This window comes from Podarcis muralis, chromosome 2, assembly GCF_964188315.1.
Source record: "Podarcis muralis chromosome 2, rPodMur119.hap1.1, whole genome shotgun sequence".
NCBI classification, from domain to species: domain Eukaryota; kingdom Metazoa; phylum Chordata; class Lepidosauria; order Squamata; family Lacertidae; genus Podarcis; species Podarcis muralis.
The window spans coordinates 24,315,281-24,335,913 of NC_135656.1; the positions used below are offsets into that span (position 1 = coordinate 24,315,281).

General features: G+C 45.4%; 2 protein-coding genes across 16 annotated transcripts in view; both read left to right on the top strand.

Moving 5' to 3' along the window:
- Positions 1 to 1,432: 1,432 nt before the first annotated feature.
- Positions 1,433 to 17,082, top strand: AMZ2 (archaelysin family metallopeptidase 2). 5 transcript variants are annotated; one of them, XM_028713277.2, is made up of 7 exons: positions 1,433 to 1,669; positions 5,190 to 5,472; positions 7,809 to 7,982; positions 10,898 to 11,026; positions 13,780 to 13,947; positions 15,125 to 15,301; positions 16,481 to 17,082. In XM_028713277.2, the coding sequence occupies exons 2-7, from the start codon at positions 5,190 to 5,192 to the stop codon at positions 16,531 to 16,533; spliced, it is 984 nt and encodes a 327-aa protein (XP_028569110.2). In that variant the 5' UTR covers positions 1,433 to 1,669; the 3' UTR covers positions 16,534 to 17,082. The 5 variants fall into 5 exon arrangements, with proteins under 5 accessions (XP_028569110.2, XP_028569086.2, XP_028569121.2 ...); XM_028713253.2 differs by having other exon boundaries at positions 13,780 to 13,943; XM_028713260.2 differs by lacking the exon at positions 1,433 to 1,669 and adding an exon at positions 1,703 to 1,942 and having other exon boundaries at positions 13,780 to 13,943.
- A 1,606-nt stretch (positions 17,083 to 18,688) lies between these two features.
- ARSG (arylsulfatase G) overlaps positions 18,689 to 20,633 on the top strand; it is a 118,564-nt gene continuing 116,619 nt past the window's right edge. For 3 of the 11 annotated variants that reach the window (XM_077924031.1, XM_077924030.1, XM_077924032.1), the window contains exon 1: positions 18,699 to 19,377. The gene's annotated coding sequence lies outside the window, so the exon portion shown is untranslated. Of the gene's footprint in view, positions 19,378 to 20,633 lie in introns of all 11 variants that reach the window. The other 8 variants (XM_077924036.1, XM_077924033.1, XM_077924034.1 and 5 more) reach the window with 8 other exon arrangements.

The following is a 20,633-nucleotide window of genomic DNA, read 5'->3' on the forward strand; positions in this document are numbered from 1 at the left end:
ACTATTTTTTCATTTAGTACACACCCTTCCCCAGCATTGCCCTATTGTTCATATTCTGCACTAATTAAATCGGGATACTTGTCATTGTTTGGTTCTGCAATAAAAGTAACGTAATAGAGAAATCTAAAAACTAAATCTCTGCATGTGCAGAGGCTCTGGTGCAGTGGGGAAATCTATACTTGATATTCTAATCTCCTAAATTCACATCAAGTTAGAAAAGGCTCCCGTTCAAAATAAAACCAGTCCGAAACCTTAGTTTTACGCTAAAGGCATCACGTCTCCTCACGTGATGTTCTGGGCTGGACTCATTGCATAATATACATATTACTTTGCCCTACTGTATATTCCAGTGCTTATTTTCAAGAGATCCTGCACGGGAACCTGCCTGGTTGTCCTAGGACCAGGTTGGCAGCAAGAGCCATGGGAGTAGCTGGAGGGGGGAGGGTAAAGCTGCCCCTAAATAAATAAAAAATAATAATAATTAAAAGTTGAAGTAATATTTGAAATGAAAATGCTCATTGTGGTCACTTGTACCACAGAGCAGTCATTCTTGCAGAGAGTAAAGACCTGGCTAAGGTTGAAGATGACGGGAGCTTCTCAATCGGCTATGCTTACTGAGCGTGCACAGAAAAACTATTGAAATACTTTATTGTCACTTGTACAACTTGTATACCGTGAGGGGGGGGGGGAGGATTTGAGAAGGAAGTGCTGAAAAGGTTTTCAGCAAATCCAAGAAAGCTTGTTTTAGTTTATAGATTTTTTTAAAAAAATGGAAAAAGGCATGTTCTTTGTAATTTTGCAAAATACAGTCGTTAACCTCATGAAAGGTTCTCCCTGATGTAGTTTTTTTTATTTAACTTCCTAGTTTGCAAACGACTGAAGATTTGGACAGATTTTCCTGAGCGCTTGGGGTCAAAAGAAAGTAACTGAAAAGAGCTGTTGTGGAGACATTTCATTCCACTCTTGCTAGACAGAGCCAGACAGAGGAGAATGACAGCTGGATGTCCCAACATAAATCCCTGGATACGCCCATGGCGGCAGCCCCCTTAAACAGCGTTGAGAGAAATGCACTCGGCACTTGCTTAGAGACACACTACCTGCGTGCGACTGCATTGTGCCCAGGGGGGCCAACTTGAATAATATATTTGGGGGGGAGGCCCAGGTAAGCCTGCACAATCGATCACATGATGGGGCGCACCCACAACATTTGAATTATTATTATTATTATTTATTATTTCTACCCCGCCCATCTGGCTGAGTTTCCCCAGCCACTTTGGGCGGCAATGCCCATCAAACTTTTTTAGGGGAGGGGGCAGACCCCCTCCATTATTTTATTTTTTTGTGGGGAGGGGGGAGGGCGAAGGGACCTCGACCTCTAGGAGTTAGCTCCTGTGACTGTGCCTTAGCGTAGGCGTAAATATATATAATATTCTGAGGCAGGAAGGCAGACCAGCCGGCCAGCTGCTTCCCTCACGGCCGGCCGGGCTGCGAATCCGGGAGCAGAGACCTCGCGTCTGGAGAAGGCCCGAGCCAGCCCTCCTCCGCGCCCGGCCTCCGCCCTCTCAGTCCGCCTGGCAACGGCAGGAACCGAGCCGGGCTTCGCGGCCGACGCGGAAGGCGGAGCAGGCCGTGTGGGCCGAGGCTATGAGAGAGGGGCGTGCCTGAGGAGGTAGGCCTCGCCTGGGCGTGGCGGCCCAAGGAAGCGGCGCGTTGTTTTGGGGGTTCAGCTGTGAGGGGAGAGGTGCTTGGGTGTCAAATCAGAGGGCCCCGAGGACGACGCCGGAGGGAGGGGGGGCCTTCTAGCATGGGCATAGCCAGGATTTTTGTTAAGGAGAGGGACAGGCTTTTGTTACGGGGGGGGCAGAACCTCATGTATTGATTTGTATTGATTTTGATTGATTGGGGGGACAGCTGCACCCCTTGGCTACGCCCATGAGTTCCGGTAAGGATGGAGGTGTCACAGTCAGGGCAGGGGTGCCGTGTATTGTACTGGGTCAGGGGTGCCAACTGCGCAGGCCCTCCAAAGAGTCCCCATTTCCCAGGTACAGACAGACAGACACACACACACACAGAGAGAGAGAGAGAGAGAGAGACAGACAGACAGACAGACGGACGGACGGACGGACAGACAGACAGAGATTCTCTCTATATTTTTAAGGAGGGGAAAATCTCAAAGCGGTTTATAACCTATATTAAAACATCAAATAAAACATCCAAACATTACAGAACCAAGTCAAATATAAAGCACACGCTGTTAGCAGGTGACTGAAATATTAAATTCAGCCTCTTGAAAAGTTAGAGAATCATAGAATTGTTGAGTGGGAAGGGACCCCAAGAGTCATCTAGTCCAACCCCCTGCAATGCAGGAATCTATCTTTTTTTCAATAATTTTTTTATTAGATTTTCCACAATGATAACACAAACCACAAAGCAAAATGATACACAAAAACGGGGGCGGGGGGAAGGATAAACAATAACAACAAACATAATTCTTCACAAATCTAACCTTTTAAACATCTTGGTTGACTTCCTCAAATCCCTCCCTTCTGAGTTTCCTTGTAATTAAAGGTAACAGCTTTCCAATATCATTATTAAACTAAAACAATTTCCAATTATAGTCCATCTTATTCACTTTTCTTAACATTCTAAATCCCATTTATTTAATTACAACTTAGTTTAGTCCTAGGCCTATTTGTTTCTCTCAAGTAATTTCTAATTTTTTATATTACAATATTTATTCAAATAGTCCTTAAATTTCCTCCAGTCCTCTTGTGCAATGCAGGAATCTCAACAAAAAGCAGCATTGTTGAGGGCCCCATCTCTGTGGTTGGTCCACTGCTAACACACCTGCCCCCGCCTCCTGGCCCTGTTCCTCCTCACTGTCACATCCTGCTCACCTGTCCCCGTTGAGCATACAAGAGAGAAGACAGAGCAGCTTCCTTCACTTGCCTTGTGCCTTCCCTCTGGGGCAGCGGTTCTCAACCTGTGGGTCCCTAGATGTTGTTGGACTACAACTCCCATCATCCCTGAGCTCTAGCCTTGCTAGCTAGGGATGATGGGAGTTGTAGTCCAACAACATCTGGGGACCCACAGGTTGAGAAAGGCTGCTCTGGGGGAACAAGACTGAGGTCAGCAGAGGGGTAAGGAAGGAGGAGGTAAATCCATTAAATCCATTCTGAAAAGGGGCCCATTCGGTGCATCTTGCCCAAGGAGCCCCTGAAGCTGGTCCTGCCATGTGTTTGTAAGTGTATGGCAATGGCAGCTGATTTGCTCAGAATAAAATAGCAAGGGGTTTGGGTAACTGTACACTGTCCAATGCATATAGGCACAAAATTATATTTTATAGGCTAGATGATGAAGAGGTTTGCTAAGCAGCTTCATTGTTCTGTCAGAACCTTCTTCACAGAACTGTGGCTGATCTATATAATTGTCTTTTTTTTTTTTTTTTTTTTGCTAACAGTAAAAATAAATAAATACTTGGCCAAGCCTTTGGGGAAGGGTGATTGGGAATGACAGCCTATTATTTCTTTCTACTGTATTGAGCATGATGAGTAGCTACTGTTTTTAAGGTTATGTTCATATGATGACTTCTATGGCTTTTCATTGCCAAGGTGTCCTGAGCTCTGATAGCAGGAAGGGCAAGGGAAACATGTATTAAATAAGCAAACAAACAATAAATTCTAGAAAATTGTTTCGGGAAACAAGCTCTGAAAAATTAGTTGAAGCTACTCTGCCTGAAGTAGTGCTCCCATGACACCCAGTCTGGGACTCTTAGCTTCACGCATGTGAGGTGGCTTTTGGCATATGTGTGTAAAAGAGCAACAAAATAATAATAATAATAATAATAATAATAATAATAATAATAATAATAATTTATTATTTATACCCCACCCATCTGGCTGGGTTTCCCCAGCCACTCTGGGCGGCATCCAACAAAACACTAAAATACAATTACCTATTAAATATTAAAAGCTTCCCTAAACAGGGCTGCCTTCAGATGTCTTCTAAAAGTTTGGTAGTTAATTTTCTCTTTGACATCTGATGGGAGGGCATTCCACAGGGCGGGTGCCACTACTGAGAATTCCCTCTGCCTGTAACTTGGCTTCTCGTAGCGAGGGAACCGCCAGAAGGCCCTCGGTGCTGGACCTCAGTGTCTGGGCAGAACGATGGAGGTGGAGACGCTCCTTCAGGTATACTGGACCGAGGCTGTTTAGGGCTTTAAAGGTCAACACCAACACTTTGAATTGTGCTCGGAAACGTACTGGGAGCCAGTGTAGGTCTTTCAAGACTGGTGTTATATGGACTCGGCGGCCGCTCCCAGTCACCAGTCTAGCTTCTTCCCCACAGAAGTCAAGTAGCAATTTGTTTTTGAAACTGAGGGAACTTTTGAAAGAAGTTTAGGATATGTTAAGATGTCAATGGTTTTTTTTCCTTCTTTTTTTCCTTTAAACTTCCACTGGGCAGGCCCAAGCTCTTGAACAGACCTAAAGTAATCTTTTGGTGTTTCCCGGAGTTTTTAATGGCACCTACAACACACGCATGTCAGAAGAGGAAGATAAGAACATACCACAACATCCTGTACTGATGGCACCGCTGATCATTAATATGTGATTTTAAAAGGCCATTCATGATAGAATGGGTTTCCTGTGCTGTTTAATGTTTCTCAAATGTTCAGAATGGGCTGTGGTTGAAGTCAGAGTGACAAGTTTAATAAACCACTGCTTCGATTTCATTAGTCATGAATTGTAACTGGATTTAAGAACCACCTAGATCTTGTTACAATGTGGGTTTCAGACTGATGTAAATGTGGCTGGATTTTTTTTTTTGGTGAAAGTTGGGATGTAGTGACCCAGTGAACATTGTATGGAACTAGGCTGACGACTGAGTTTGTAGCAAGCCTTTCACATGCTCGTCTTGTCCAAAAGCAGAAGCTGATTGTGAAATGATGGTTGGGTATGGAAATAGGACAGGAATGAGGAAGCTGAATGTTGCATATGTAAGACTTGATGGTTGCTGAGTAAGCAGCAAGCTGCAAAATATGGCTGGTGGGTGGTTTGTTACTAATCATGAAAGGAATAATAGGAGTTTGTGAGGAGTGATGGAAGAAAGGGAACAGTTTAAAATAAAATAAAAATGTGTGCATGTGAAATGCAGATGTTGTAACACTTTTCGTCTTTCTCTTTCATTAGATGAAGGTTATTAAACATTCTGAGGAGGTGCTGAAGGCAGCCCTGGTTTCCAAGGACACACAGCTTGCAAAACTTTATGAGAAGTTTAACCCTAAGGAGAAGTGTTTGCTAAATGAAGCATTTCGGCCAGGCAGTGTTCTTTTCAAGCCCATCACGCTGCATTCTGAATCGGATTGGATCTCCTCACACCCAGAACCCACCCAGGATTTTGCACAGTTTTATCATGACCCTTGCAGAAAGACACCAACCCCCCAGAAAAATCGGATTTATGTTCAGCCCATTGGTAATGCTGCCTACAGAACCTTATGGCCAATAAAGCATGCTAACCAAGCTAGGCAGGTTCTTTAATGAGTCATTAAATAGGAACTAATTAAGCTGGTGTTTTTCAAGCTTCCCACCTTCAGGGAAGCCTTTTCACTTTGAACAGTCTGTGCCCATCTACCACAGAGCCCACAGCAGATATCACTCATATTTTGGGGTGCACTTGGTTGACACAGGACACCTGTGAAGCCTCACCATGTGCCTTATTGTATATCCAGTCCTTTGAAGTCTAGAAAGCGTTTCATGACACATAGGAATTGGTAGATCAGGATGAGGTACATGAGAAGCATAGAAACCTGCTTTACATAGAGTCCTGGGGAACATCTTGCCCAGAAGTGGGCAGAAAGTAGATCAGGATTTGCTGGTAGATCTCTGGGTGGTTTGCAAGTTATTCCTAGCTGGGGATTCTGACTTTCAGTTGTCTAGCAGTAGCAACAACACAGCGGTTTCTTATACCTAAATTAGACTGCTGAAATAAAGAAAGCTAAACATGAGTGGGCATTTGTGACGCGGGTGGCACTGTGGACTAAACCACTGATCCTGGGGCTTGCCGATCGGAAGGTTGGCGGTTCAAATCCCCGCGACGGGGTGAGCTCCTGTTGCTCGGTCCCTGCTCCTGCCAACCTAGCAGTTCGAAAGCACATCAAAGTGCAAGTAGATAAATAGGTACTGCTCTGACGGGAAGGTAAACAGCGTTTCCGTGCACTGCTCTGGTTTCGCCAGAAGCGGCTTAGTCATGCTGGCCACATGACCCGGAAAAACTTTCTGCGGACAAACGTCAGCTCCCTTGGCCAGTAAAGCAAGATGAGCACTGCAACCCCAGAGTTGTTCGCGACTGGACTTAACTGTCAGGGGTCCTCTACCTTTACCTTTTTAAACAGGAGAGGTCATTTGTGGGAAAGGACTGTGAGCAAAATTGAATTCTAGAATTGAAAACAAATTCCTAAGCTCAGAGTTTGCTTATAGTCACCCTCATTTATTCAAACTAATGTATGTATTTTGAACATGGCTTTGGTTCTTGATGTTCTAGTAAAAAACAAGGTGGGCCACAAGCCTAAAGTCTTCCGACCTCTAGTTTGCACTGAGTGGTAGCAGTTCTCCAAGATTTCAGAGGAGTATGCACTCTGCTGCTGAGCAAAAGAACTTTAAAAAGGGTGTCCTAGTTATATAAGTGTAGTTCAAACTTCTGTTTACTTTGTTTAAAAGTCCCACTGATACCAACAGACTTAAGTGTACAGGTATATCCCATTGCAATAAATTGAATTTAAGCATGTCTGCTGTGTTCCTGCATCATATATACAACCATAATTTTAACCTTCGCTACTTTTTGAGTGCTTGCCTTTGCAGAGTTTTTGCTTTTTGTATGCCATTAAAAATGGAAAATGTAAATTTGACCCTCAGATAATGTTTCCTGGCTTTGATAGCCAGTTGTGACTGTGCTGGATAGTTTTGCCAACACACCCCTTTTCACTTTTATCTCAGCCCTCCACCCCTGGCTTACTATTTGGAATGACAGCCAAGACAAGGTGGCTCTCCCTACCAAAATATGCAGGAGATAAATATCATGCCCAGTGGGATATAAACAGACAGATAAACTGTGTACATGTTTACTCAGAAGTAAGTCTAATTAAATTCAGTGGGGCTTGCTGCCCAATAAGTCTACATTTCTCTGCATTGTGAACCTTCTGCCCTATGACTTATTAATGAGAGATAGCCAACGTGGTGCCATCCAAATGTTAGACTACAACTTCCATTATCTCTGGCCTTTTGCTATGCTTACTTGGGCTTATGGGAGTTGTAGTCCAACAAAATCTAGAGGGCACCATGTTGGCCACTCTTGCATTAGATGGTCTTTGGCAAACCATTATCTCTCTGCCTTTGTTCCTCATTTTTAAAACAAGACTAATGGTGCACATCTCAGAGTCTTATTCTAAAGCCAGACAAGATAAATACTACAAATCATGGGATGTATTCAACTAAATTAATGTAGTAACTGAAGCCAGCACAATGATTCTCGCTAGCACAACATGACTCCCCCCAGTGCCCTCCCCAAATCTGCTCAAAAGCGTTGCAAGAACTTCTAAGACAGCACATCGGGGAGGGAGGAGAGGGAAGATTGTTCTTTTTCAAGCAGAAATGTTTGCATTTCTTTAGCACTATACTGAATGCAAACCCACATCTCATATTTTAAAATAGTACTATGTATACAATAGCTCTTCATGTAGTTTGAGGTGGGAGGGGGGCAGAACTATACAGTGAAGCTATAACATTCTGCTTTTCTTCGCTGTTTTTTGGTAGGTTCTTTTGGAGATTCCAGAGTTAGCACAGACGTCTACATGAAATGGCTGAAGGATTACTGTGAAGCCTTTTACTATGGCTTGATTGTAAGAATCTTAGGACCAGTCCCAGTTTCACACACAGGTTGCCCTTTTCGGATCAATGAAAACACACACAATCTGCAGATTCATGCAGGTATGAGCAGTGCTTTTTTTTAATTTTAAAAAATGTTTAAGGGTACCCTCATTTTCCTACTCATAGATTCACAAAATGTTTAGGGGTATGCGTCCCTGCCCCCCAGGAAAAAAAGCACTGGGTATGAGGAACAGATGGAACACTTTTGGATTGGGACTTTCTCATGGCGTTAAATCATTTTTGCCAGTTCTGTGGGCTAGCATATATATCTCAGCTGTGTTAAAATAGCATTATGGCACTCTTTTTAGCAAGTAAGAACACTGAGAATTCTTACTCCTGAATGACTGGCTGTAATCAGAACGCAAATGAGATGGCACTCCAAAAGTCTTCAAACTCTTGTGGATTTTATGTCAGCTTCATGCATTGAGCCTTTGGGATTCTTCCATGTGAGCCTGTCATTCTGTGAGCCTGTCATTCTTCTGCGAAGTTCTTAGCCATGAAGGCAAGAAGGGTGACCGGCAGTTCACACCTATTGCAAAGAGCAACACTTAGAAATATAAAACCTAGGAAGCTTCTTCAGATTTGAGAATATTTCTCTGTCCAGCCCATTACTGCCTACTCTGACTGGCAGCTGCTCTTCAGGGTCCTGCTATGTGATGCCCTTTTAACTGAGGTTGCCTGGGATTGAACCAGGGACCTTCTGCATGTGCTTTTCCACTGAGTTATGGCTCCTCCCAATACTAGTGCTCCTGTTCAGTTTTTGTATGGTTTTGTCACCTGTGGGACAAACAACAGCTTTGGGAGGTTGTGTTTGTGATTTACAGTTCTATACAGTACAGTGGTACCTCAGGTTAAATACTTAATTCGTTCCGTAGGTCCGTTCTTAACCTGAAATTGTTCTTAACCTGAAGCACCACTTTAGCTAATGGGGCCTCCCGCTGCCGCTGCACCGCTGGAGCACAATTTCTGTTCTCATCCTGAAGCAAAGTTCTTAACCTGAAGCAATATTTCTGGGTTAGCGGAGTGTGTAACCTGAAGCGTATGTAACCTGAAGCGTATGTAACCCGAGGTACCACTGTACATGCATACTCAAGAATAAGCCATACTGAGTTAACTGGCTGTATAGGTTTGCTGCCTTAAAGCAGGAAAACAACACTGGAGGTTGAGAGGGTTAAATACTCTCTCCCCAACAGCCACTCCATCTTGCTGTAGCTGCTTTCAACTTGAAAAATAAAGCGTAGAAGATTAGATGACAGGCCCCTCAGCACCTCATCTAGCTTGGTCCACAGAATGCTTGTTTCAGTTAACCATAGCTAAGGCAAACCACAGTTTGTCTCAGTTCTGACATAATAGTAAACTCTACTTCGTTACAAGCAGAAGCAAAAACTTCCCAATGTTCTCCATGCCACATAAGGAGATGAAATGAAGAAGGGTGCACAGTTCTGTGACTCTCCCTGGCTTATTCACATAACAACAAACCATTACTTATTGTTACAGGGACTGTATTTGGATGGATCTTATTCACATTAACTATAACTGTCTTAAAATCTGTTGTGTAGACTCTTGATAGTAGGCAAGAGTTATGGCAGCTAGATTCCTTTTCAACTGAAAATTATTTATATCTGGAGGGAAATTCTGGCTGTGTCCTTCCCCTGGCGCTATAGATAGAGGTCTGTGCGGAAACAAAATGGGAGAGTACAAAACTGCAGTTTCATTTGCTTAGTGGTAAACCGAGTGGTAGACTCGTTGGTTTTGCTGCTTTTCTCTGTGGAGAAAGCTTAACTCAGTGGTAGTTAAAGGACATAGGTACCTGATATTCCTTTTGTATAGCATGGCTTAGCATAAAGACCCTCTAAAGCTGCTGGAAAATAGTGGGTTTGGGAACACCCCTCCCCTCCGCCAAAAGCAGTCTCTGGGCAATGTGTGTACAGGGCAATGTGTAGGCACAGGCTACAAGCAAGTGTGGAAAACAAGTGTGTAGGCATAAGTTCTCAGCTGGCTGGTGCTCCAAGTGGGCGGCTGAAAGGAAACCATGACACTCACTTCTTGCTTCCCTCCAGCCCAGCCCAAGCCCAAGGAGGAGGCAGGCTCATCCTGTTGCCCTTCAGTCCTGAACGTTTCATGGAGCTTGGGCTGGAACCCAAGACAAATTTGCACGATGACTTCAGCACTTCCAAAGGGATGAGCAGAATTTGCCTCCCCTGGGTCAGAAGCATTCTAAATGCAATAGGCACAGTGGTTAGAGCGTGGTGTTGATAACACCAGGGTCGCAGGCTCCATCCCCATATGGGACAGCTGCCTATTCCTGCATTGCAGGGGGTTGGACTAGATGATGATGATGAAGAAGAAGAAGAAGAAGAAGAAGAAGAAGAAGAAGAAGAGGAGGAGGAGTTTGGATTTGATATCCTGCCTTTCACTCCCTTTAAGGAGTCTCAAAGCGGCTAACAATCTCCTTTCCCTTCCTCCCCCACAACAAACACTCTGTGAGGTGAGTGGGGCTGAGAGACTTCAAAGAAGTGTGACTAGCCGAAGGTCACCCAGCAGCTGCATGTGGAGGAGCGGAGACGCGAACCCGGTTCCCCAGATAACGAGACTACCGCTCTTAACCACTACACCATACTGATCCTCAGGGTCCCTTCCAACTCTACAGCCCTATGATTGTAAGCCATCACAGGGACTTGAGAGCTTTCAGATCCTAGGCCCTCTTCCATCAAGCCAAAAAAAACTTCCAAAAGCGAGGAGACATACTGGAGGGCACAATAAAGGAAATCTCTTTGCCCTGCTCTCTCCCATAGGTTTTTCCCCCTGTATATCTCTACTTATTATCATTGCAAATGTCACATTAATTTTAATAGAACTAGATAGCTCCAAAAGCCATCTGGAATTCTGGGTTATGCTATCACTGTGTTAGGGCATTTACAATCTCCTGTCCTTTTGCTTCTGCTGAGAGAGACCTACATCTGTTGTTCATACAGGTCACCTCTTGAGTTACCTAAAGAAAAAAAAGCCAAAGGATGCTTTTTGTATTGTGGGAGTAACCATGATAGATCTTTACCCAAAGGACTCCTGGAATTTCGTCTTTGGCCAAGCCTCCTTGACTGAAGGTATATACATTGCTTATTGCTTTATCAAGTCATCAAGACTATATATGACTTTAATTTGATAATGAGCTTCTTCTGTCTTTGCACAAAACATCAGTACAGTGGTACCTCGGGTTACAAACACCCCGGGTTACAGACTCCACTAACCCGGAAGTAGTACCTCTGGTTAAGAACTTTACCTCAGGATGAGAACAGAAATTGTGCAGTGGCGGCAGCAGGAGGCCCCATTAGCTAAAGTGGTACCTCAGCTTAAGAACGGTTTCAGGTTAAGAACGGACCTCTGGAATGAATTAAGTTCGTAACCAGAGGTACCACTGTAAGACTGACTACAAGCCAACTATTTTTTGAGCAGTGGGGCTGCTCCAGAAGTGCACTTTTTATTTTGGTATATGTATTTATATATAAAAATACAACACACATTGAGGGGAAAGCATTTCTTATTTATCAGTGCACATGATGAGGAAGAAAGAAAGCTTTGAAAATTGAGGCTGCTTCTGAGGGAGCTGTGCTGCACATCTTGTTCCACTGCTTACCCTGTGTAGTCAGTGTTAAACTTTGCCACAGATGGAATTCAGATTGGCATCTTTCCTTCTGGCAAGCTGAAGTCCAACTCTGAAGCTGCAGGCATCCCACTTGAGGACAGAGTGTGATGCATGACTGCATGGCCATGATAGCAGAGCTCAGCTTGTGAGAATGAAGAATATCCTCCACACAGCACAGAGCCTTCTGGCATAGATTAATGGCATTATTTACTCACACAGGATCCTAGAAGCCTTTGTGCAGATCCAGCATGGCTCTGACTATGTAGATGAGGGGTCAGAAACCTGTGGCTCTCCAGCCATCATCCCTGACCATTGGCTGGGGCTGTTGGGGGTTGAGTTTCTCCACTCCTGGTGTACATCGTTCCCTACCTTCCCAGCCTTTGAATGGCGGAGCCAGCCTCTTCACATTTAAGGCACTGGCAATAACTATAAGTAAGCTGAACAGAAACTTTTAAGGCCCCATGCTAGTATGAACCTGCAATGAATATGGCTGTGCAGATTGTTGTGAAATTTCTGCTGAGATAGAACATGGTTTGTGCCTGCACTAGAGCAACTGGGCTTTTCCTTCCTACTCCATCAGGACAGTAGATTTCATACCGGAGATGGTAGGTGTTTCTGCAGAATTTCCAGCTTGATGTTGTGAAAATGAATTATTCTTTTGGAAAGGTTCTGCTGGGTTCTTTCGATTCAATAAAGGTCCAATAAACAGTGCAGAGGGAGGGAGGATTTGCAAGAGGGTTGCAGTACATCTCTTGACCACAGAGGGGTGGCAATAGCACATACAAAACAGTTTTATAATGAAGTCTCCTGTGCTGTCTAGGACAGTAGGGCATTCTGGACCATGAGGATAAAACTAGGCGAGATTGGGTCTCTTCTCATTTTTGCAAAAAGCAACTCGGGGGACAACGACATTCAGATATAGATATAGAAATCAGGGATATCCATTTCCTCCTGTATCATTTTCATGATAAAACTTACCACCCCCTTCCTGAAACTCTGACCTTTGCAACACACCACCTTGAGGTGTGCTAATGAACAACAGCGCTTACCAAGTTTAGAGGAAGGCCATACAAATCTATGCAAAATAGAAATTTTCTTTGAGTGCGATGAAGTGGCTCGAGTTTTGAGCAAGTCATTTCCCTAAGGTAAGAGGAGATTGGCCAGATTCAAAAGAGGGCTGGACTCCTGCAACTTTATTAGACACACACGAGAGACCATTTCAGAGGAAATTCAGTAATGCAAGTACACTTGCTAAAACTCCCATCTCTACACAAACTATTAAAAGTGCAGGAGGCCTGTCCTCCCTTCACCTGACTCCCTTAACTCTTACAGGCCGGTAATGAGCTCCTTAGAGGAAGGGTAGGGGTAGGATTCAAATGGGACGCGGGTGGCGCTGTGGGTAAAACCCTCAGCGCCTAGGACTTGCTGATCGCATGGTCGGCGGTTCGAATCCTCGCGGCGGGGTGCGCTCCCGTCGTTCGGTCCCAGCGCCTGCCAACCTAGCAGTTCGAAAGCACCCCTGGGTGCAAGTAGATAAATAGGGACCGCTTACCAGCGGGAAGGTAAACGGCGTTCCGTGTGCTGCGCTGGCTCGCCAGATGCAGCTTGTCACGCTGGCCACGTGACCCGGAAGTGTCTCCGGACAGCGCTGGCCCCCGGCCTCTTAAGTGAGATGAGCGCACAACCCTAGAGTCTGGCAAGACTGGCCCGTACGGGCAGGGGTACCTTTACTTTTAGGATTCAAATGTAAAAATAAAATAAAAATGCTATCCATCAACTTGCTTGAAGCAAGTTGCAGCTAAAGGTGGGTGCTGCAGTGGGGCTGCAGTTCTGTGGTTACTCCCAGCCCCACCCATGCTTTCTCAGCCTGACCTTAGTCGTACATGTTCCATTCCCACAGCAAACTTGGAATTCTTTTTCGAGATGACTGCTGTGAAGCCACAGCTGGCCCCAGGAGTTCTAGGGAGACCTTGGGACCTTATGAAGCTCATGTATCTGAGCAAGAACATTTTTGTAGCTGGACTGATCTCAACAGGGGCTTATGGGTAAGTTTCCCCCATGTCACTTCTAGGTGGAAGAGGGGAAGAAGCCTCATTTCTGACTTTCTAGAAGTATTGTACTTGCTTTTCCAGTAGTATATTCAGCATTTTGGTGCTATTATCCTGTCACCACAGCTGCCTGCCCTTTGTTTGATTTCCTCTTTGCATTGTTAAGGAATGGGGATCTTCAGCTTTGCCAGGTATGACAGCGACTTTTACAGTGCAAACTACAAAGGCACACTGAAGACTACAAAGAAGCTTCCTCCATCTGACTATTCTGTGTTTGATGGCTACTATACCCCTGAGATCACAAGCAAGCTGCTCCTGAGGTCCTGCAAAGTGGGTGTGCTTCAGATTTCTGGCACTACATTTCCACATCTAAATCAAATCTGTGTTTTAGTCGCCACATTTCCTTTAATTCTTTGATTAATTTCCTGTAATAATACTTTAATTCTGTTAAAGTAAGTGGACTTAACACTGTTTATATATTTTACTTCTTTAAGGCCATTTCTATACTCCTTTTTAAAAAAAAAAAAAAAAAGTGTCTAAAAGGCATACAACCACAAAAACACGCAATACTTTGTTGCTGGCAGTAAACCAAAATGATATAATCCCAGTTTTGTCACATCACTGTGGCTTGATGGCCTAGCCGTAGCAAGGGAGTATTTGGATCTAGAATAACAAACTGGATGTTTAGCAGATCTCCAGAAAAAAACATGATTTATTTAGTCTTATTAGGAGTTCGACATTTTTGTCTTGTGTGTGGTGTTTGGGAGGCTCATGTTGCTTGGATGTGCTGCTTTACTTTGGCTACATGAAACCTCTCAGAATAGGCCACTCAATTCACCTCCCTCTTAAGGCAATGAGGCTCATCCACCCTGCTTTCCCTCAGGAAAACCCATTGTTTACCACTGAATTGGGTTGGGCTTTTCCCCCTGCAGATTGGTGTTTGTTCCAATTCAGCAGTAAACTGTGGGTTTTCTCGGGGAAAACGGTGGGGCAAATGAAGAACTGCTCGGACCCATGCCTAGAAATTGTGGGATAAACGGAAGCACGGACGAACCTATAGCCAGCTCACAGTTAACCATTTTGGTTTAACTGGGAAGCAGATGTGGCTGGAGCTCTGCATAAGCAAGCCTTTCCTGTGGAAGCCACTGTTCACAGAATACATAAACAGTTAGTTTTTGTTGGGGAAGTGAAAATATCAAGTTTTGTTTTGGGAGGGTTTATTGCGTAATACTCTGCGTAGCAGCAAGTTCAAGTTCCCTGAAAGAGCAAGAATTTTATCACCGTTAAGTGTATACCTTGTCTTGGAAAAGAGCTAACAATACAGTACTTATTATTAATTGATTGTGCCTCTCCCATCTGACTGGGTCGCCCCAGCCACTCTGGGCAGCTTCCAATATATAGAGAAACATCATACATTAAAAAGCTTCCCTATATGTAGTGCCGTGAGGAATGTCAGGTCCTTAGAACACACGCTCCAATTGTTCCTTGTTTCATTTGGTCCTGTGTTTCAGACCCTGACTCACGAGATTGGGCACATCTTTGGACTGCATCACTGCCAGTGGTTAGAATGCGTCATGCAGGGCTCCAACCATTTGGAGGAATCAGACCGACGCCCATTGGATCTTTGCCCCATTTGTCTGCGCAAGCTACAGTCCGCCCTTGGCTTCAACATTCTGGAAAGATACAAGGTACAAAAAGATTGCCATTCAGGTTGGAGACGTCCATCTTTTTTGCTTCTTACTCTAAAACTAAACATGGGCAAGTGTTACCCCAGCAGTGTAGGAACTACTGCAGGCTGCTTTCAACTTACGGGTTTTTTAGGTGGGGTGCATTAATGTAGCTTTTGATTTTACGTCTCATTTTGTATTTAACAGATAGACAGAGTACCGTATTTTTTGCTTATTTATTGTACACCACACAGAGAACTTTGTTATGGGACAGCATAAAAATGTTGAAAATGAAATACCGCATTTTTCGCTCTATAGGACGCACTTTTTTGCCTCCAAAAATTAAGGGGAAATGTGTGTGCGTCCTGTGGAGCGAATGCAGGCTCCTTGGCTTCAGCGATAGCAACGCAAAGCCTCCGAAGCGCAGAGGGAGCCCTCCCTCCGCACTCTGGAGGCTTCGCATTGCTTTCGCTGAAGCCTGGAGAGCGAGAGGGGTCGGGCTTCAGCAGAGAGGGAGAGCTGCGCAGCGCCCCTTCAGCGAAGCGGGAGGAGAAATCGAAGTGGCTCTGTTTCTCCTGCCACTTCACTGAAGGGGCGCTGCGCAGAGAGGGGGAGATTTTTTTTTTTTCTTGTTCTCCCCCTCTAAAACAAGGTGCGTCCTATGGTCCGGTGCGTCCTATAGAGCAAAAAATACGGTAACTAAAGAGACGAGTTATCACTTTCTCCTCTGTGACCCCCATCCCACTCTGCCTCCTTGTACAAACAACCCTGTACAGATTGTGAGATTAGATTGTTGAGGATTCTCAGTCCTCAACCCAGATCCACCCTAGATTTTGAGAGGTCAATGTCAATAAGCCAATGAACTGCTTAAGAACTGGTTATATTTTAACACACTATTTTCTTTATGAGGAGATAAATCCACAGATCTGCCACACATAGCCTGAAGAAATATTTCTTTGTGTTTCTTCTGCTACGGTGGTTTGTTTCTTTGCTTCTCTTTGTCTCCTTATCTTCAACAAATAAAGGCACAAATAAACTGAAAGGCCCTGGAGAAAGCTGTGGTCTAAAAAAAATGCACAAAAGAAGTCATTGTTGGTGCATAATCGTGGTTCCATGCCAAGCCAATTGGTTTAACTGTTTATTTTATTTGACACGACCATTTTATATAAGACTTTTAGTTAGTGTTTGGATTTCTCCTAGGCACTGCAAAAGTGGATGGAGGAAGAAGCTACTGGAACAGAAGAAGGGCTTAGCAGTGAAGCAAGGCCAAGTTTGCAGAAACCATTGGAAGCATTTAAAGAAAGCTATGACTGGATTTCCAAATGCCTAGAAGTTCTACAGAAGTAAAATCCTTTGGGGTGTAGGTAACGTTAAAGTGAACACTCTTATTTCAGTGGTGGGCAGCTGCTAAAATATGAGATGATGATGAATGAATGAATGAATGATTTGTTTAGTTCTTTCGTTAGAAACTAAACAACTTGTCCTTAAAAGTTTAGTGAGTTTATTTTGTGAGCAAGGTTTCCCCTTGCTACTTACTTTAATTTTTTGTTCTGAGCTATCATATAAAACATTTCAAAATACTTCAGCTACGTTGGAATCCAAAGAACCAACACCAGAGATTCATACTTGCCCCCCTTTTGATTGGCAGTCTTACCATTATCTACCTGCAGGGCAGTTGTGTAACATTTACATACCTTGAAAACCTGGAATTCTAAAACAAGCAATGGCTCTTTGGCACAGAGTGATGTACACATTTTTTTAAAATCAGAGAACATTCATATAATATAGATGGATCAAGTAAACCTAAGCTTTTCATTGCCTCAATTCTGTGAGTTACCTATTATAAAGCTAAAAGTCAGGAACAGTGAGGTTTCAGCAGCAATATCCACTGAAATCAGCATTTAGTTTCAAATGAATGTTTATGAGGATTGATGTGTCCATTATCTGAAGGTAGTGGGAATTTTCCTTAAGATGTGTAGACTGAACAGAGAACACTGCCTGTCTTGAATCCGTTAAACTAAAACATACAGGTACAATAGTTTTTAGCTATGCAATCAATTTAAATTCTCTAATAGTTGGAGTTGTTCAGAGAGTTAAGGATTATTTTTACTTATATGAAAGATTCATAGTCCACCCTTCATTGTTAATATTATTTATTTTTGTTTGTTTGTTTATTTTAACCCGCCCATCTGGCTGGGTTTCCACAGCTACTCTGGGTGGCTTCCAACAAATATTAAAAATACATTAAAACATCAGTCATTAAGAACTTCCCTAAACAGGGCTGCGTTCAGATGTCTTCTAAACGTCAGAGAGTTGTCTATTTCTTTGACATCTGATCAGAGGGCATTCCACAGGGCGGGTGCCACTACAGAGAAGGCCCTCTGCCTGGTTCCCTGTTTGATTTGTGCTCTATAATACAAACTCTATAAAAATTCTTTTTTAAAAAGCATTAAACCATTTCTATTAATTTTACAAATAGTATTCCATAATTAGATTGGGTCACAATTCAGGGAAAGCCTTCTTGAACAAAAAGATCCTCAACAGCTGCATAAGTATCAAGACACTGCATCTGTCTGATCTCAGCTGGTAACCAATTCCAAAGGGCTGGAGCAGCAACATTAAAAGCCCTCTTTCTAGTACAAAATAGCACACTTCTGGGGCATGTGGTGCTCTCTGCAGTGGCTTATCTGAGCAGCACCCAACAGGGATATACAGTGGTACCTTGGGTTAAGAACTTAATTTGTTCCGGAGGTCTGTTCTTAACCTGAAACTGTTCTTAACCTGGGGTACCACTTTAGCTAATGGGGTCTCCTGCTGCCGCCGTGCTATTTCTGTTCTCATCCTGAAGCAAAGTTCTTAACCCAAGGTACTATTTCTGGGTTAGCAGAGTCCGTAACCTGAAGCGTATGTAACCTGGGGTACCACTGTATGGGCAAGGCAGTCCCTCATCAGATAGGGCTCAGCAATAACAGATCAAAAAAGGGACGTGGGTGACGCTGTGGGTTAAACCACAGAGCCTAGGGCTTGCCGATCAGAAGGTCGGCGGTTCGAATCCCCGTGATGGGGTGAGCTCCCGTTGCTCGGTCCCTGCTCCTGCCAACCTAGCAGTTCGAAAGCACGTCAAAGTGCAAGTAGATAAATAGGTACCGCTCCGGCGGGAAGGTAAATGGCGTTTCCGTGCGCTGCTCTGGTTTGCTAGAAGCGGCTTAGTCATGCTGGCCACATGACCCGGAGCCTGTACGTCGGCTCCCTCGGCCAATAAAGCGAGATGAGCGCCGCAACCCCAGAGTCGGTCACGACTGGACCTAATGGTCAGGGGTCCCTTTACCTTTATAACAGATCAAAGTGTCTCAGGCTGCACTACTTTGATCAATGATCAATAGAAGATGTTGCACTTACGCTATCCTAGTAGGCACTGGTTATTTAGTAACAGTGTACAGCGCAATCGTATGCATGCTTGTACGGATGTAACCTCCTGTCGATGACTTACTCCTGGGTAAACGTGCTCAGGATCGTGCCACAGTTTGTAAAACAAACATGAGGCGCGCTGGAAGCAGGTGGTGCGTATTAAAGTGCGGGTGGGCGTGGCTGCTTTCTGTGCACTGCGCCGCAAGCGGCTGATCCAGGAAGTGCAGGCTGCACGTGCGCTGAGGCACTCGGATCTCGCCCCGGCTGCAGCCTGGTGCGACAAAAGGGTTCGCGGATAGCCGGTCGGAGTGCCCCGGCTCAGCTTTCGTGCCGGAAGCAAGCTCCTGGAGCATGAGGGCAGCGGCATTGCGCAGGCCACGGCTTTCGGAGATCTCTCCTGCAAAGCGCCCACGGGCGTCCCTGCTGCTCGCTGCATCGCCGGCCTCGCAAAATCTCGCCTGCGCAGGGAGACAACGACCACTTGCAACTTCGCCTTGCCCAAAGGCGTTGCATTACGCGGAGCAATGCGGATTCGCCGAGATCGAGAGTTTAGAGGGAAGGTCCCCATTGGTCCAGGATCGGGGAAAGGGGCGGCGCAAAGCCGCGCTCACACGGGCCGCGAACCGTGCAACGTGGGAGCGAGCGGCGCCTGCAGCAGCAGCGGTGGGGTAACTCAGCGGCGCAGACCTGTGAGTAAATTGCCCCTTTGGGGCAGGCTGTCTTTGCCGGGGGTGCGAGCGGGGACTTGCAGATTTTGCACGGGGGCAAGCCCGGTGATGGGTGGGACCGATCCTGGGTGGCACGAGCAAGTTAGCAGCCGCCAGCCCTTTCCGAGGGAGAGGGCGGTTTTGGAAGCGGGGAGGGATGCAGAAGGAAGGGTCCGGTCATCGGATGCAAAAGAGGCCGGGGGCTTCCACACCTTTGCTTGGATGCAGAGGAAGGGAATTTCAGCTAGCGTTGCCGTGTGCTGCAGGCTACACCTGCTCCTATTTCCTCTTCTGCACGCAGCTGTTGAAGGAGTCGGTGCCCTGGCCTCTTTAGTATGGGGCCAGCCTGTGGAAGGGATGCATCGAGATGTCTACCCCCCAAACCAAGCTCTTGTAGGTTTTTTTGGCAATCCAGGGGATCATGATGTTCAATAGGATTGGGGTGGCAATGTGCAGCCAGATTTCCTGCTTACTCTTAAGCAAGCTTCGCCAACTTCAACTGGGGGGCGTGGAGGTTTCGTGTCCGCAATCGCTTTAAAATCGTCGCTGGGGATGGGAGCCAATGGAAGGCGGAGTGCGGCGCTTCCGGTGCAGGGCGGCGCAGTGGAAATTTCCGCCGCTACGCAGCCTGCCTGGGAAGCCATGCTTCTCTCTGCCCGCCCAGCTGGCCCCGATGCCCGGCGCGTGGAGGGCGGGGCGCAGCTCGCGGTACGTAGCGTGCTGGCGCAATAGAAGGGTTGCCTTACCGCCCCCTACTTTCCCCGTGTGGTTTTAGGGGGTGTTTCCTCTCCCGTCCGCCTCCGACAAGGAAAATCAGAAAACGTCGCGTTGAAGCCCCTCTCCTGTTGTCGTGCTCAGGTTGGAGCAGAGTCAGCCCCAAATATACTCTCTGCCAACTGATGCATTAAGCTGGTTTTCTTTCTTTTCACATACATAGATCTGGATACAGTGGTACCTCGGTTTAAGAACTTAATTCGTTCTGGAGGTCCGTTCTTAACCTGCAACTGTTCTTAACCTGAGGTACCACTTTAGCTAATGGGGCCTGCCGCACGATTTCTGCTCGCATCCTGAAGCAAAGTTCTTAACCTGAGGTACTATTTCTGGGTTAGCGGAGTCTGTAACCTGAAGCGTCTGCAACCTGAAGCGTCTGTAACCTGAGGTACCACTGTAGATAGATATGGTAGGGCCATGGGTCAGTTACAGAGCAACTGCTTTGCGAGCAGCAAGTCAAAGTTTCA

Bases quoted from the DNA above. Each gene is read 5' to 3' on its own strand.
- AMZ2 (XM_028713253.2), top strand. From the start codon at position 5,190: ATGAAGGTTATTAAACATTCTGAGGAGGTGCTGAAGGCAGCCCTGGTT. The intron at 5,473-7,808 runs GTAATGCTGCCT...GTTTTTTGGTAG, and splicing joins GATTTATGTTCAGCCCATTG to GTTCTTTTGGAGATTCCAGA. The intron at 11,027-13,779 runs GTATATACATTG...TGCATTGTTAAG, and splicing joins CCAAGCCTCCTTGACTGAAG to GAATGGGGATCTTCAGCTTT.